An 18,171-nucleotide genomic window follows, 5' to 3' on the forward strand; every position below is an offset into this window, starting at 1 on the left:
GCCCTGTGTTTTACACCACCTGCCGAAATAGATCTATAAAGATCTTTACTGAACATTAAGGCCTTTACAGTGGCTATAGGAGCAATTAAATGGAGATTTTCGGGAGCCTCAAGTTATTTTGCTTCATCTTTATCTAATTAAATCCATTTTCACCGGCTGCTCAATGTGAATGAAACGGCTGCTCTGTGTTCATGGTTAAATGCACGCAATTTGATGTTGTTTTTATGTCCGAGGTATGTTTGCCAGTTACCTACGAAATTCCCGGTTGGGATGGTTTCAAAGAACTGTATCTCGACTGTAGTGTTTTTTCTGGTCATTTGAGGCCCTGGCTGCTAGGTTGGAAAAGGAGGTGGTATTTATCGCACGTAGTAAATTTTGTGTTTTCTGACCAAAAAAGGCAATTAACTAGAGGACTTGTGTCTACCCAACTAATTGTTCCCATACATTTTCTGGTACATTTTGGCAGAATTATGTGGAGAATTTTGGCTGGGGAAAATAGTGAGGGGTGTGATGATAATTGCAGCACGTAGGAAACACCCTTGCCCAGTGTGAATATCCCGTGCAACAATTACTGAATACCTTGGGATTCTGCTCTTCCAAACTGAAATGTCCCTCTAAAAAATGTGCATTTCGTGACACTAACCAAAGGGCCACTGTAGGTTAATGCTACCTGAATGAAAGCATTTCCTTTACAAGCATATGTTTCTTCCTCTCACAGTGGAAAAACTCCAGCTGATTCTGACATTCAACTACTGGACATAGCAAGAAAACTGGAAATGTATGGAATAAGGCCCCACCCAGCGAGTGACGGGGAAGGCATGCATATAAATCTAGCTGTTTCGCACCTGGGTGTTTTAGTACTTCAGGTATAGTGTTTTCTTTTGCTGCGTTTGAATTCTCAATATGTTCCAGTATCAAAATGTCCTTCACCTATTTTTATCACCTCAGTATGTAACTGTGCAGCATTCAACCATATTAATAACTCTGTCAGTAGTAGTTGACCTTTTGACACAAAACGTTTTATCATCCTTATTTCATCCCAAATCTAAACCTATCTGCATTTTAGCTGTAAGTACGAACCATTGCTCCCTAATTTCCGATAGGAAAGCCCCTCCAGTCAAAAGTTTAAACTTGACAAATTGCTGTACATTTCGTGCTTTCCTTAAACCTATCTGCCAATCTCTTTGGCTGCAAGCTCTTGTGGAGGGCATAGCTTCTCGCATTAAAGAGAGTACTAATATTTCCTTCCCCTTGGTAATAATTTCTTCAGAACTGCAATATACCATTCTGACACAGATTTGAAAGAATGCTCTTTGGACTCCTACTTTTCCTTTACTATTTGCACTATTTCCAGCCTCCACGCACAGCTAAGAGTTGCAAAACTCAAACTGCATATAGGTCCAGAACTACGCGGCAGAGACTACTATCTGTTTACAAAAAAGTATTTTTTCTGTCTCTTAAGACAGACATATATCGAGTTGCCTTCATCTATGAATAGCCTGAGCCAAGGAGCAGATGTTGATATTGCCAGCACACTGATTCTATTTGATGAGCGATGGGCATAGTTTTTGTTGTGTCCATCCATTTATATTGGGGTGTGAATATGAGGTATTGTGGCCTTTGCAGCAGCAGGGCATGCTAATCATCTCCAATCTGCATGTGCTGTCCCCTGAAAATGAACAGGCATTGACAAAGGCAATAGGTCTGGCTTTGTCCGCCAGCCTTCTGGAAATTCTGGTTTTGTTTTGTCATGGTTTTTTCAAAACATTATTGTTTTGGAAGCTGCTGGGTGTTCGTCAATCTAAAAAAAAAAAAACATTCAATAAATTCAAAAACGTTTTTTTTTTTTTTTGGTCTCAGAAATGTACACGTTACCATAGTACTGCCTGGCACTGAAGGAAACGACTTTGTGTGTGGGTGAGCTCATTGTGAAAGAACAGCATACTGTAACGCATGCTGAAGCCAGCCAATGGTTGACCTGGGCTGACACACTGCCCCTTGATGCGTGCATGAGTAGAGTGCAGAAAAATGTGAATGACACAACCACAGACACATGGGTGAAGAGAGGCTGAAATCTCTATAAGTATGTCCTAGACATAATTCTAGTAAAAGCTAAAGGTATTGGCTAACACAGACCTTTTTTTATAAATATATTTCATTTGCCCAACAATGACGTCATTATACACAGCGGATGATCCCGTTGAAAGAAAATCTTTGCTTAATAATATAAGCAGACAAACCAACCCATTCCCTAAGGCCAGCAGGCTTTACCCCCTAATAAACAAGAAAGCACATAGGACAGGGATTTCCGCTAAATAATAACAATCAAAATATTTCCAAAACAAAACAAAAGCATATTAAGCTCTCCTTGTGCCCCTTAGTCCATAAAGTGCAAATACATAATCATTGAGACTGGTGCCTAGAAAAAAGAGGCTACACATAGAATAGCTTGCACATAATTTACAAACTTAATTACCATTCCCCTAGCTATTCCTGGGGCATCAGCCCTTGCATCCAATTAGTAACCACATCCCATATTCTGGTTCCCCACTTCTGAGTCTTTTACCCCTTACATTTATAGAGGTTGGTTTCCATGTTGTACACCGTTAACTATCTTGATCTCCACATTGCGGAGGTAGGGGGCAGGTCAGGGTTTATCCATTCTGATTCAATACACAAGCTGGCAACCGCCATAGCGATAAATAGTAAATATGCTTCCCTCCGCATAGCCTCACAGTCTTCTGCTCTGTCAATCACACCTAGAAGCATCATAGCTGGAGAAATCCAAACCTGTCTACCAATGATCATGCTTAAAAACCTCTCAATATCCTTCTTCAATATTTCCAGTTTGGGGCATGAATGAAACATATGAGCTAAGCCACACCTAAGAAATCTACTACTCATACCACCAAACCTCCCACCCCACTTAGCTACCCTGGCAGACATATGGTAAAGATTAATGATCATCTTGTAATGTTGGCTTATTAGGCCCACCATTAGTAACACCTTGTTACTCAGGTTCAAAGAGTAAAGCCTCTCTAACCCAATCGTAGCCTCCCATCTAGCATTTTGCACTTCAACATCATCTCGCTGATTCTGTACTAGGAACTGATAAGTATAACCAATTGTGTCCTGCCACCTTAGTGCTTCAATCAGGGGGATCCTCACCAATGCATTTAGATCTGCTTTCCTTTTGGTAACAAAATCCCGTAACTGAAGGGTTTTAAAGCCATCATCCTTAACAAAACCAAAGACATCCAGTAGTTGTGCAAAATAATGGAGTTGGCTATTGCAAAATAAATCCCCTAAAACTTTGAGTCCTTTCTGTGCCCATCTACCCATAATCATACTGAAAAATAGGTGTAAAAATTGCTGACACAGATAAAGGTGTATTAAACTTAAAAATACCAGCTCGCCACCTGATCTGATTCCAGGCCTTATACGCTGCTCTTAAGAACTCAAACCTGGTCTTCTTATAGTAACTTGGTTTTCTATTTGTGACTAGCATGTCCTAGCTTCAGTTCCACAAATCAACTCAGAAATAGACAGAAACTCTGCTACATTCATACGGCCTGGCCAATCCACAATCAGGATTCCCATATATTGCAACATACATGCCCAATAATAAAAGGTAAAGTTTGGGACCAACTACCCACCCCATGACCCTGACAAGATTTTACATTTAGCCACTCTCTTGGGTGTCTGATATCGCCATAAAAAGCTGAGGCAAGCACTCTCCAGTTTAGCCACCCAATATTTGTTGATTTTAGGCAGAACTGTTCTAAAAATATGCAAAACCTTTGGAAGAATAGTCATCAAGTGCATTACAGCTCTCAAATAACGAAAGATGAAGATGGTCAATTCTCTTAAGATCTTGTTTGGTATTCTGTAAAAAATGTTCCAAATTCAATTCGACCAGCCCGTCCACCAACGGAGTAATTCTGACTCCTAGATATTGAGCGTCTGTCACAATGAATTGTCACCTAAAGCTGGTTATTTCAGTACATAACACCTGGTTCTTACCCTAATTCAGTCTATATCCTGAAAATGTCCCAAACTGCCTAGCTTGAGCTTCTATTTCAGGTAGCTCCACAGCGGGATCTGTGGTAACTACCGCAATCGTCTGCATACACCAGCACTTTATACATAAATTGACTAACTATAACCAATTTGATGGGTGGGTTGTTCTCCAGCTTTACTATAAAGGGGGTCTATATATAAAGCAAATATTAAAGGCAGCCATGGACAGCCCTGCAGAGTACCCCTAAAGATCTGTTCTGACTCTAGCCCCATTATTCGTATTACAGCCCTTGGGGCCTTGTGCAGCGCATTACTAGCCTTGATAAAGCTACTGCCGAACCCCTTCCATTCTAGGACTGCCCAGAAAAACTCACACTATTTTCAGTCAAAAGCCCTTTTGGAATTCAGTAAGACTAACCCCAATGATGCCTTTAGTGCTTCAGCCACATCAAAAAGGGCTGTCACCCTTCCTACGTGATCTACTGTGCCCTGTACGGGAATAAAGCTGTGTTGCTGAAGTGAAACTAATGGCGAAATACTCTGCCTAACCTATTTGCCAGCACCTTAGCATAAATCTTCCAATCATCATTTATTAAAGAAATCGACCTAATGAGCTGGGAAGGAGAAGTGGTTTGTATGTTTCTTAAAAATAATTATGGTTGTCAGTTCCCATGAAGGTGGTATTGATCCCACCTGCACCTGCATCAAGGTCTGGAGCATATCCTGTTGGAGTTCTCTAAAAAAAGTTTTGTAAAATTCCAGTGGGAGATTGTCAGGTTCTGAAGAATCGTCCGCTTATAAATTCACATGTATTATATTGAAGATTTCAGTTTGTGTATTTCATGCACAGTAAAACGAAAACAACTTAATACAGAACAGTTTAAAATTGACTCTGCAAAATACGGTTGTGTTGGCTCTCATTATAACAATGAAATTGCTGGATTTGGGTGGCAGCTGTTGGCCTAACCCTTTAGGACAGCTAGCAGTACCTCACCAGCACCCAAAAGTGGCAGTGATTTGTGGCAGCCATGCATATGACATTCCGATTTCTCAGGGAAATAATGGTGGAAAAGATCTCATCCTTTTCTCTCAGTTACATTTGTCCCACACATGCAAAGACAAACAGAAGCAGAAGACTGGTTCAATGTATTTTATTAAATCAACTGCATTCTAGATAAAAGGACATGTACTGCAATCATTAGGATAATGAAACATAATAGCAGCAGAGCAGTGACAAAGAAAGTGAAACATGATAAAAGTCCCACCATAGTGTCAAAATGCTAAGTATTAGAATTCCTACCTACACCACTGAGGTTCTAAAATTGAGCACAGCCGTGTTAGCCATAGTCCGCCCTTCAGGACCCCTGGAAAGACACCATCCCTCATACCTGAATATGGAAGTAGCAAAGAGGGCTGTTGGTCTACAGAGAGTCCTCTCCGATGATGGTGGGAAAAACGTCAAGTCTCAGCAGACAGCTGCAATGAAGCAATAGCATGTGGTGGCAATTTCTGGCTGGAACTTCTCTCTAATGTATAGGGGGCAGAGAGATGTTTTAAAATAAAACAGCAGGTGTTCTAAGAAAACTGCCCTAACGTAAGAACACGTATGTTTCAACTAAGTGGCAGAGTTTATGCTCTACTTTGTACCAACAACAGGATTGTGTACAGCTTTGAGCAAGCACAGAGTGAAGATGTTGTGATAAGAAATTTAAATAATTTCCAGGCAAATGAGGCATCTGATAAAATAATTAAATTAATTCAAATTAATTACTACTAAGCTAAAGGACACAAGTGTCAGGACTATGGCTAAAGTAACGTGGCCATAAAATGATCCTAAAAGAATCTCACAACACCCTCCCCTTGTCGGTTCAAAGTAGAGAGGTCAGACTAGGTGTACTATGTTAAAAATAAGCTAAAATATGTACATAAATATCCAAGTTGACAAGTAAAGCACACTAAAGCAGGCCAAATTAAATATTTCCATGCAGTAATCATATTAACAAAAGAAAGCTTAATGTCAACATTATATCAAAAGTAATTGTAATTTAAAAAATTGCCACATGTATCCATGACAACTGAATCAAGGAAAGATCGCACTTCTGCAGGTGTTAATGCAACCAAATCGGTACCAAGGAAAACCAAAGAGCACTTGTGTTCCAAAGCCCCAGCTCCAGCCAAGGCACCAGCATTCCGTGTATTGCCTGATGTTAAAGAACCAAGAGCTACTTCATCCACAAAGGGCAGCTCATAGGAGGCTTCCCATAGCAAACGCACTCTCAACGCGCATGTCTAATAATGAGCCTTCAGCAATAATATCAACAGATTAGCGTCCAGTGAATCTAAGCGTTGCGTAGAAAGACACAATTGCAGTGCACATTCGTAAAATTCACCAAAGGCAATGAAACACGGGCTACACACAATCCAGGACTGGTCTAAACAACAAAGACCAGTTGCACTCCCATTCTTCAAGGAGTGGTGCTACGAAATACTGCATCATGCGTTCACGACACAGTTGCACTGGTGGAAGTGCCATCAGTCCTCCTTGTTGAGATGGGGCAGCCATTGCGAATGAAGAACAGCAACAGCAACCAATTAAGGCCAAAGTAATTAGGAATCCCCCCAAAATGCCTGAAAATATTAAGGACCTCATTACAAGTTTGGCGGTCTGACTGCCAGACCACTGCGGTGGCGGCTGCCAAAGATCGCCATGTTGGCGGCCATACAGACCACCGTATTACGAGTTACACTGCCAAGACTGACAAAAGACAGCCAATATCCTGACACTTCCAGGACTCTCGAGGGCAGGAAAGAGTCAGTCCAGCCACCAGCACAGCCAGCCCGTCAAGCAACCACTGCACCTATTACAACTCACAAATAAGAATGGCGGTTTTTCCATGGCAGTTTTCCAATGGCAGCCCGAACTGCGGTGGTCGGCGGTCAACACAGTAATACACAGCACCACTTTGGGTGGATTCACATTCCACACAGCTGACACACACCACACCCAACACACCTACAAACTACATTATAAAACACACCCTTTCTCACACTACAATTCTTTACATTGACAACGCCACACATAGAAGCCAGAAAGCAAAATCAGATTCACAGTGATATAGATTAGGCCCCTCCTCCACCTTTCACATAGCATGTATCCCACACCCACACAAGACACCCTCCACACAAAATACCACCTCTACACATCATCTACTGTCACCCCCTCACCACAGCACCTACACCCCAGCATCCTGTTTTTGTATTGAGTAACACCACCATGTAATCACAAAAACATCCCTGTTTCACAGATGGCAAGTTAAGAGCCATGGTGGATGAAATTATCAGAGTAGAGTCACACTTATTTGGAGCCCAAGTCCAGCAGACTACAATTGCTAAGAAAATGGAAATGTGGCAAAGAATAGTCCACAGAGTGAATTCTGTAGGTAGCTATCCGTGCACCAGGGACGACATCAGGAAGAGGTGGAACGACCTCAGGGGGACGGTGCGTTCCATGGCATCCATGCACCAGCTGGAGGTCCTCAAAACTGGTGGTGGTCCCCCACTTCCTCCTCCACAGTTCACATTGTGGAAGGAGAGAGTCTTGGCCATTCTGCATCCGGAGGGCTTGACTGGAATACCTGGGGGAGTTGAGTCAGGTAAGTCACTACATCAATAATGCCACCAAATTGTATTGTCATGCATGCTCACTGATCGCCTTTTGCCACCTTGACGGTCCACCCACTCACCAACCCTGTGTACAACTGTCCGAATACCCCTGTCTACTAACACACATGCGAAGTTAGCTCACCTTGGGGCACAGTATTTGTGTATGGTGTGGATAGTACAGGGACTGATAGCACTACCACTCCCAGCAGGCGCTGTTCTACTATTAAGAAAACCAGACCAGTGCCCAAAATGAAAATAGCCTTGCATGTAAACTAAATATTGAAGTATACTCACCTGAATGGTCTCCACAGTATAGTTTGTGGGAATGACAGCAATGCTATGGACATCTGCAAGTACATACCACTAACACACTTCTTAAACTGTGTTCTCTGCTACGCTGTCCATACCACCTCCTATCACCTATAGAAGTGTACTCACCTAGGGGGATAACAATTGTAAAGTCTGTTGGCATAGGACAGTTATTGACAGGAATGGCAAGAACAGCTGCACTGACATACCCCTCACACACAGCTATAACAGTGTCCTCTGCTACTCTGTTCCTTCTACCTCCCATCACCCATTGGACCTTACTCACCTGGGGGGATCTCACATATATGCATTGCGCAGTACTTGGTATAACCTGCCACATATGGCCAGGTACAATGTTACTCCAAATCTGACGGGCAGGTCAGCGTGCACCTGATATTGTGCAGCTGTCTGTTAACACAACAATGAAGTATTGCCGATTGGGAGGTACCATGAAATGTATTATGCCACACTGCTACTGAGTTTGAGTCAATGGACAGGCATCCAAGTGCCAAGATACTCTGAGATCCTGTAGCAAGGTGACTTAAGAAGGAAATGTGTGTACCACAAATTTCAGCTCTTCATAATTGAAAGCAGGTGTCACTGTCACAGAAGGGGACCAATCAAAGTCAATCTGTAGATGGCCCAATGCATAGTCACAGGTTAAAATCGGTGCTACATGTCACATTACAACTTGTAACTGTCTGTTTCACATCTTCAACAGGTCTACCTGCTACTGTGACCATGTAAAACACTCCTGAGACAGCCACTTTTCCTTCTGAATGAAGCCTCCAGTGAGGATAGCACACCTGGATGTGTGGACATTGTGGATTGCTCTGACCCATGTGGGTAACCTGGTCAGACGGCAACCGTTAACTTCATCCTGCCCACATTGACTCCTCCCAGCACTGTTGCTTCTACATCTCAGGCAACCAGACGCCCACAAACCTCTGCCCCAAGGAGAGTAACAACCATCATGTGCCCCCCAGTCCAGGTACCGGAGCCACAACTCAAGAACCCAGACAATGATGGACCTGGCACAAGTGTCAGTGGGCAAACTGGGACAAGGGTGCAGGCATGTGGGGGTACGGTGTTAGGGAGGGATGGTGTGAGCCAGTAGCATGAGGCTGCTAGGGATAGTTCTTACCAGGACACCATCTCCCAAGTCTTGGGAGCCTAGCAACAATCCAAAGGCGTGATGGGCCAGATACTTGCCATGCTGGGGCAGATCAAGCAGGTGCAGAGTAACAACCATCAGGAAGTCACACAACAGTGGGAGACCCATAATGCCCACATGATCTCCCTAGCACGGGTGCTGATAAACACCAACACCACCCTAAGCAGGGACCGTCCACAACACCAGACCCCTTCCATTGGCCAAGTTGCACCAGACCCTTCAACATCTGTGGCAGCCAGCAGAATGGGGTCCTGCCAGGGGAAGGACATGCCTCAGACACCTCTACCTCTGTAGCAGAAGAACCCTCACGCAAGCATGGACATCCACCCAAACAACCTGGAAGAGCAGATGGGAAGACAACAACCACTGCCAGGAAGTAACACCCAACTGATTGAATCCATTTTTTGTGCCTCAGATGCACCCTGTTGACTTTTCTACATCAACGTTCCTATTTTTCAGGATAGTAGGACACTGGACTTGGGACTTCTAATGTTGTGGCTGTTACTCAAATGATAACATCCACAGTGACTGATCCCTTCACTGTATGAACATTATTTATTTGCTCACATTCATCGTATTCTCCTGTGCACATGAAAATAAACACAACTAATACTCTATCCATGTATGATAGTCATTTCGCACCTATGTGAGAAGTAGAAACTGGTATATATTTCATGCTCATGGTTAACTCATAAGAAGGAAATGTGAGGAGGGACATATCACAGGTAATGTCATGCAGGGGATCACTACCAACACAATGACACAAGAGGACAATCACCAATCTATATTTACTACAATGTGCAGCACAAAGGCTGACCAAATGTCAGGACTGTCATAGTCAAGTACGTCTAAACATTTCTTGCTTCTGCCTAGCTGTCAGTAAGTAACATCCCGCTGACCACTGCAGTTAGGGACATGTCAGACTGTGTCACTCCAAATAGCCTAACAGATTGTTGGAAATTGTCATCAGCTAAACCCTTATCACGTACCTAGACCATGCCTACTAAATCAACATACCCCATAATACAGACAGAGGATGGTAAAACAGTTCCTAGTCAGAGAATCTTCCACTTACAATGGCCAGGCATCTACAGGCATTTTACTCACCTATGTCAGTGTTGACACACATGCGCAGTGGCCTGCAAAGAGGAACACAATGACAGCTACATACAAGTCAATCCTGATCATTGCCAATACAATGTGAAGGTTGAGTGAATGAATTGCACAGGTTGACATGTCAAAGACACATGATGACACACATGACACCATTGGACCCTCATACCAATGGCAAACAGGTTTATTGTGTAGCACAGAACTCTGCCATCCCACTGTCCTGACAGCTTGCGCATGGGACTTATGCAGCCCAGAAATATGTAACAAAGTATCTGGATCAATCCATGTCCACTTCAAATGTCAGACCAACTACAGCCACCTGCCATTGGCACAACCCAGAAATGTCCACATGAGGATGGCATTGTTAAGAGACCTGGAAGGAAAAAGTAGTAAACTAGGAGTTTAGGCAGGTAAAGGCTCACATGAGCTAGACAAATCTGTTCAAAATAGAGTTCTTTCTCAGATTGTGCATTTTGCCTGGCCTAAATGAAGGAAAACCTCATGAGAATCACAATTCCAAGAATAAACTGACAACCTGAGCTGTATACTCCAAAGCATCAATTGAAATGTCTGATGGTCACACAGAGACCCTTCTTAACCAATCCTGACCCCCCACAGTACCCCATGTAGTCAGTGAAATTACAGAACATCACATACAGACAGTCAGGTGAAGTACTGATTGATGAGTTCTGCCCACATTTCTCCACTTTCATCCTCATCACTGTCATCCTCACTTGGCATTTCATCATTCTCACCCGGTGGAAGTGCTAGCTTCCCCTCATCTGGGATGTATGGGATTGGAGTATGCAGAAGGCCAAAATAATCTGGCACACTTTAGCAGGTGAGTAGAGGATGGCTCCACCAGACTTATTGATGCTGTGGAATCTTGCCCTTAGGAGCCCAAAAGCCCACTCTATGACAGGTTGTATCCTTCCATGGGCCTCGTTGAAGCGGACTTCCTCTAGCGTGGTTGGGTCCTTACTGATGTCAACAACCAGGGACTATTTGGGTGGGTAGAGACACCTGTAAGGAATTGTGACATTTGTGCAAACATGAGTCCAGGGCATTATCATATTTGGCAGAAGATATAGGCCCTCATTTTGAACACGGCAGTAAACACTGCACTGACGGCGGTGGAAGTAACAACTGCCAACAGTCGTGTGGTCTGGCCCGCCAAATACTGAACCACCTTAAACACAGGCAGCCTGAAAACCACTCACCACCAGCAGAGGAGTGCCCACAGTCTGACAGAAAGGCCCTACCCGCCCATCAAATAATGAAGCACTGGACCGCCGTCAATTCCGGGGCAGGAACGACCACCACGCAAAGCCAGGCGGAAATGAACCAAATAAAAGGAAACACTCACCGGAGGCACACACAACAAGCCGAAGCAGACATGGAGAGAGAGTTGCAGATCATGCCAGCCCTGCTCCTTGCCAAATACCTCCACGACCAAGACCTCCGACGAAGACGACAATGGTAAGTAGCGCAACCTACTAAACAAGGGAAGAAAGGGCAGAGTTACATATCCACCCACTCCACCCACCCACCCCGCAATGCACCCACACCCCTTCACAACAGCACAAGCCATACACCCCACAGCAAGAGGTACTTACCCGACACAAGGCAAATCCAACCTGCCCAAAGTACACACATGTGCCTAACACCCCCAACCAAAGAAACAATGAAGCACGGATCCAGAGTGTGCCATAAACAACACTGGCCACACATGCATTTTTATTCAGCTCAATGAGCAATATAAGTGCAACATGAGTGCAATGACTGGTCCAGTGTACGTAGTCCGAGGGGCCAAATTGGCCCCAACTTGACTCCCACAAGTGCAAAGGTACTCCACCTCACAGGGGCAACAATGGGACATCCAGGCACCTCAGGGAACAGAGGCAGAGGGTGGTGGGGTGGGATGTATGAGTGGGAGGGGGCGTGAGAGGGTGGTTCTGACCATCAGGTCTGCCCTGATTTTTTGCTTTTTGACACCTGGTTTTTGACCTTTTACTGTGAGGGATCCTCCTATTCGGGAGCTCACACACAATAAACTCATTGTAAAATGGACTGCCCGTGTTTACCGCCGGTGCCGCCGTGCTAAGGAAAGGCTGATGTGGAGCACCAAGGGCAGGAGGCCCCGGGCGGGTTACATGTGATCATGTGTGCACATGGATGTGCACCCGTTTGAGGGCTGTGTGAGGAGGATTCCTGGTGTGTGTAGCCCAAGAACTGTGCTTAGGTAAGCCTGGTGCAGGAGGAACTATGCAGAGTGGGTGCTGACCTGGAGTAGGCCTCATGAGAGGGTTGTACACATGTGAGAGAGAGTCAAGTGTGCTTACTGTCTTTTCACTGTAGGGACACTCCGTTAAATGCCAATGTCAGTGTGCTTAATGTATTTGCATTGTGGGGATACTTCATTAAATGTCAATGGGAAAGGATGGCCTAGGGTGCAACTCCGGTTCTCTGGGGTCCACCGAGACCAGAGTCACACCAAGGTACACTGTAACCTGTAAGAAAAGAATGATGCAGTAGGTTATAAGAGCATAGTTGTACAACCTATGGGCCATCCAGGGATGTCATCTTTCTCTGACTCAGCTCCGGATTAGGGCCAATAACTGCTCTGTCCAGTTGCTTGAGCAGGGCCTTGCATCAATCAGCCAGCTGTCATTCCGTGCCAGGAGCAGGCTGGAAAGGCTCTGGGAGGAATGTCAGTGAGGAGGGGCTGAAACTTTCAGAGCACATGTGGCAACTAACTCCTGGATGATGCCATTTTGAGCTATCCCACAAGACTGTGCAGGAAGGAGGGTATGGGGGCAAGGAAGTGATGTGGCACATCTGGATAGGCCTGAGGTGCAGACCTGCTGGACACTTCCACCCCCACTTAAAAGGTCCTGGACAGGGGAGAGCTCTCTTTGGCTGTGCTTCACTGCTGGACACTGGGACTACAGACGGGCGTCATGTGCAACTGGAAGGAAGAACCCCATGACTGCCCCTGGGGCAGGTATTCTGCCCCTGAAGGACTTCAGGCCAGCGAGGCGAATGCCAGGGCTAGGTAAGCTGGCCCCTTTCCCTCCCCCGAGGACTATTTGGGGGATGGACTGGGCTAGCGCAAGAGAGCGCGCTATCCAGAAGGAAAAGAGGGCACCCAGAAGAAAGGCTGGCGCAGGGAGTCAGTGGGATTGGCTCCCTGTAATTTACGACCCTTCTAGGCCAGGAGGCCTAAGGAGAGAGCTCCTGGTGGCAAGGGCTTGTCACCAGAAGCAAAACGAAGCTGGAATCAAGACAATCGGCCCTGGGTGGCCCAAGATCTTAAGGGGAAAAGGATTGCGACCTTTGACCTTTCCAGAGGATGCAACGAAACGGGTGGAGGTGAGGAGGCCCAAAGCTGCAGAGGAGGAAGGGGGAAGTGCCGTTGCACTCCCCCATGTGGCCCGTCCGGCCGCAGCCCTGCATGCGTCTGCCCGCAGGAGCAGGCAGACACCACAAAAAAGGACCAGCTCCAGCACACAGAGGTGCTGGCCGTGCAGAGAGCCGGCGGGGCGGCCAGGGGTGGGCTCCCGGTGCCGCCCCCCAAAGAGGGAGCTCTTACCTGGTGTGAGGGTGTCCAGGTGGGACCGGGCATCCCCCAGGGAGAACACCAGCTTCAGCGGCACTGCGGCTCTCCCCGGCTCAGCGGGAGAGCTGCTCATTTGGAATGCGGCCTGCTCCAGAATACTTTGCAGGGCACCAGCAGGGTCTAGGCCCTTAATCAGCTTGTGGTGGTCCCAGGAAGATGGGGCCACCACCATACAAATGCTCATGGACATGGGGAGCTGCAAGGGCAGTGCAACCACCCCCCAACGTTGTTCTTGTCCCCACCCTCGGTATGTTGGGACAAAAGATCGGTAACCCCCCAAGGGTTCCAATGCCAGGCTGGTTTGGACTTTTGCTCTGACTGGTGGCACTGTGCCCACTAGCGGTGTAAAATGGCATTACACAATGTCAATTAAGCATAATCTGAATGTTAACCAAGAGTAATTTGAAAGTAATCCAAAAGTAATCTGAATCTTCAAATTATTTAATCATATTCCTACCTGTTTCTTGTTGATGCCAATGTGAGTAATGAGACTGACAGCCATCTCTTGGCAAGATAGATGTACTTAATTGCAGATGTAGGCGTGCTCATTCCACATTACAGTCAAATGTTGCTTAGGGACACTGGGGATTGTTTGTTGTGTTATATTCCCCCTTGGAGGAGACATGAGAGATTATATAATGTCATCCCAGAGTAATTCCATCACTTTGTGTAAATTTGTAAATTGTTGCAGACTATTGAGTAGTGTGTGTGTTAGTAATAAATGTACTTTTACTTTATCAAAAAAAAAAACACAGACTGGACAATAGTTTATTGAGGGTTATGATTTTGTGCTTGTGAATGGGGATTACTACCCCACACCACCTCCCTTGAGTAAGCCTTGGACTGCTCTGCAACGCTACCCTTTGAGAGTCAAGCGCTACAATGGGGTGTTTGGTTCCCAGTGGCGGTCGCGTGCAGACCCATTTCTTGTGCAGGCCACACAACTAATGACCCACTTTCCAACACGGGGCTTGTCCTTACGTTTAGATGGTGGAGGGGGCTTGGATCTGGACCTTGAGGCAGGTGGAGCGGACTTGGCCTGGGGCACGGCAGATGTTCCACAGCAAGCACGGGGTCTCTTGCTCACTGGGGAGCAACCGTTAGCAGTATGAGGTCACTTCCACCACAACACTTCTGGATTACAGGGGCAGACATTTTGGCCTTATCTACGCAGTTGTTAAATCCTCATCTGTCCCATACAGACCCTATTGTCCCCAAACACCCATAGGCATGAATCAATATACATTTGCTCACCTGAACAGTCCTGATATATCATTGTGGACATGTTGCTACAGTGTCACACATACTATGCATTTGTGTTGTCGACAATCAAGCCAGCATTGCTGAATAGGAAACATTGTGGCCAAATGTATGTGTGTTCCTCACATGTGTTCTATACTCCTCCTAGGTACAGACCCTGGTGGCGAGAGAGGGCCCCATCGGTGTACAGACCACTTGTTTATTTGCGGACCATGGTGGAGGGTCACATCATTATCAATTACAGACTCACTTGTGCTAATATTCATGAACTTTGTGCATTACTGGATCCAGCACTGACACCGGCTAATCAGAATCAGAATGCCACCCCTACTGAAGTGCAAGTGTTCTCTGCACTCCATTTCCTGGCCACTGGCTCATTTCAAGTGATAGTGGGCATGGGTGGAGGTTTTTCATAGCCAAAGTTTGGCATTATATTGTCTAGATTCCTGAATGCATTTGTATGACACCTGCAGTCCTATGTGAGGTTTCCCCAAAGTGCTGACCTCCATCCCATCAAGTCGGACTTCTATGCCTTTGCCAACATACCCCATGTGATAGCTGCCATCGATGGAACCCACGTTGCTCTCTTCCCCCCAAGAGTTAGTGAACAGGTGTACTGAAACAGAAAGAACTTTCATTCCATGAACATTCAGTTGGCGTGCACTGCAGACCAGTACATCTCACATGTGAATGCCATGTTCCCTGGATGAGTCCATGATTCCTTTGTGCTAAGGAACAGTAGTGTGCCACACAAGATGGAACAACTACAAGGGGGCAGAGGATGGATCATAGGTAGGTGTGTCTGATAGTTATTGCCACATAGCACACAGCCAGACCGTCTGCCACTGAGGGTTGTCACTGACAGTCCTGTTTTGCCCCCTTTTTAGGTGATTCTGGCTACCCCAAAATGCGTTGGCTCCTGACACCAGTGAGAAATCCTAGGACAGATGCAGAGAGGAATTACAGTGAGGCCCATGGACATAGTAGGAGGGTGATAGAGCACACAATAGGTCTCCTGAAGGCTACATTTTGTTGCCTACGTGTCTCTGGCAGATCGCTGGCCTATGAGCCTGAAAAGGTGTGTAGAATAGTTGTGGCCTGCTGAATGTTGCACAACGTGGCTGTGAGGAATTCTATCCATCTCTTGGAGGAGGAGGGTGCTGTATATCCAGACCTGCTTCCTCCGAGAGGGGATGAGAGTGATGGTGATGATGGGGGAAGATGTACATTCCAGGAACCAACTGATACAACTCTACTTCCAGTAACTATGTGGGACTAATCGATGAGACTGATGTCTGTGCAGCATACTGTCAGTGTGCCTTTTCATCTAGGGGTCAATAGACATTGCCACTGTGACCAGGTCTGCATAGGACATGTAACATTATGGTAAAATTGTTTGACAATCTGTTGGCACAACCATATGTTATGAGTGGGGTGCAATTCCTGCTACTCAGATAAGAATAAATGATTTATAAGACAATTGCATCCATACTTCAATTTGTTTCGACATAATGCAGGGGACATTGTAATTGGTGAAATGGTGTTTTATTTGGTGCACGGATTACATCGTGCAGTCTACAGTGATGGGAGTGGGCTACTGGTGGTTGTACAATATGGCAACATGGTTGCAGCATTTGTTGGCAGTAGTGGTATGTCCATCTATCATTTCCAGTGTTTGGTGTTGTTTTTACACAGTTTTGTCGTTGGTTTAGTGGGACACTTGGAGGACAGTTCTTGCCAGAGTCACTTCTTTGAAGACGCCTTAGTCTTGGCAGGTGTTCCTGTCCCATATCTTGGCCTGAGGGACTGTTTGGGTGCCTGGTGTTGGCCTGTATGGGTTGAGATGCAGGTCTCCTGTGTGTCCTGAGATGATGGCACAAGTCCATTTGCTGCTGCTGATGTTGTTGCCCGGTCTGTATCTTGTCCTGTAGTAGGGGCTTCGTGGTCTGTGGGGGCCTCAGGCTGTGTTGGGACAAGGTGCAGCAATGCACCTGCTATAGTGGCCATTGTGGCATTGTGCAGTTTCCACTGCTCCATGGCCTCTTGGTGGTGTGCTACCTGCATCCTTTGATTCTGCTCCAGGGTGGACACTATCTGGGCCAATCTGTCCTGGGTATGGTGGTATGTTCCCAGGACCTCAGAGATCACATCCTGGGCTGCAGCATCCATCCTGTGGCCTCCCCCCGGGCCACTGATGCCCTCCCACTGTGCTTAGCCCCCTGTGCCTGTGTCCCCTGCACAGGTCTGGCGGTACCACTTCTACTGTGGCCATTGTCTTCCTACCTGTTGGCAGGGGGTGACTTATGCCTCTGTCCATGTGTTCCATCAGTCTGTGGCCTGGATATACAGGTGTGGGGATGGTTGCCCTGGGCTGATGTTGTTGGCTGGGTGGTAGCGGTGCCAGTTGTGTCCCGGGTGGGGCTGCTGGATGGTGACAGTCCAGGACTATATGAGGGGACAGGGTGTTCGTCAATGTCCAGGGTTCCTTCTCCAGTGTCCTAGGTGGTGCCTCTGTCTCTCTGTGGGGCATTGCAACTCCTTGTTCTGTCCGTCAGGGTGGCATAGGTGGTGGTGCCTGGGTAATGGGCATGTCTGCTACAATTGCATGATGGGATGGGGTGCACAGGTCTGGGCTGTTTTGTGCAGGTTTTTACACTTTGGGGCCATGCAGGGTGCCTTTCGGAGGTTTACATTATATTTTGCTTAGGATGTGGAGGTGCATTGTGGGTGGTGTAGTGCCTTTGTGATTCCTTGCAGGGGTAGGTGGCTGTGCACAGGGGGAGGGATGTGGGCCTGTTAGTGGTTTTGTGGGCATGCAGGGTGACTGGGAGTTGTGAGTGAGGGCTGGGTGGGGTAGTGGTCCTGGTGGATGTTGGAGGGGTGGGGTGGTGCATGTATTACAGGTGTGATGGATATGGGGTAATTGTAGACGACTTACCTGAGTCCATTCCTCCAGTGAGTCCAGTGAGTCCCTCAGGGTGCAGTATGGCCAATACCTTTTCCTCCCAATCAG

General features: G+C 46.3%; 1 protein-coding gene across 1 annotated transcript in view; it reads left to right on the forward strand.

The window, feature by feature from the left end:
* FRMD7 (FERM domain containing 7) overlaps positions 1-18,171 on the forward strand; it is a 366,847-nt gene that overhangs the window by 301,679 nt on the left and 46,997 nt on the right. Inside the window, exon 7 of the mRNA XM_069206026.1 lies at positions 719-866. Coding sequence (XP_069062127.1) covers positions 719-866 — 148 coding nt within the window. The remainder of the gene's footprint in view (positions 1-718; positions 867-18,171) is intronic.

This window comes from Pleurodeles waltl, chromosome 2_1 (genome assembly GCF_031143425.1).
Source record: "Pleurodeles waltl isolate 20211129_DDA chromosome 2_1, aPleWal1.hap1.20221129, whole genome shotgun sequence".
In the NCBI taxonomy this organism is placed as follows: Eukaryota; Metazoa; Chordata; class Amphibia; order Caudata; family Salamandridae; genus Pleurodeles; species Pleurodeles waltl.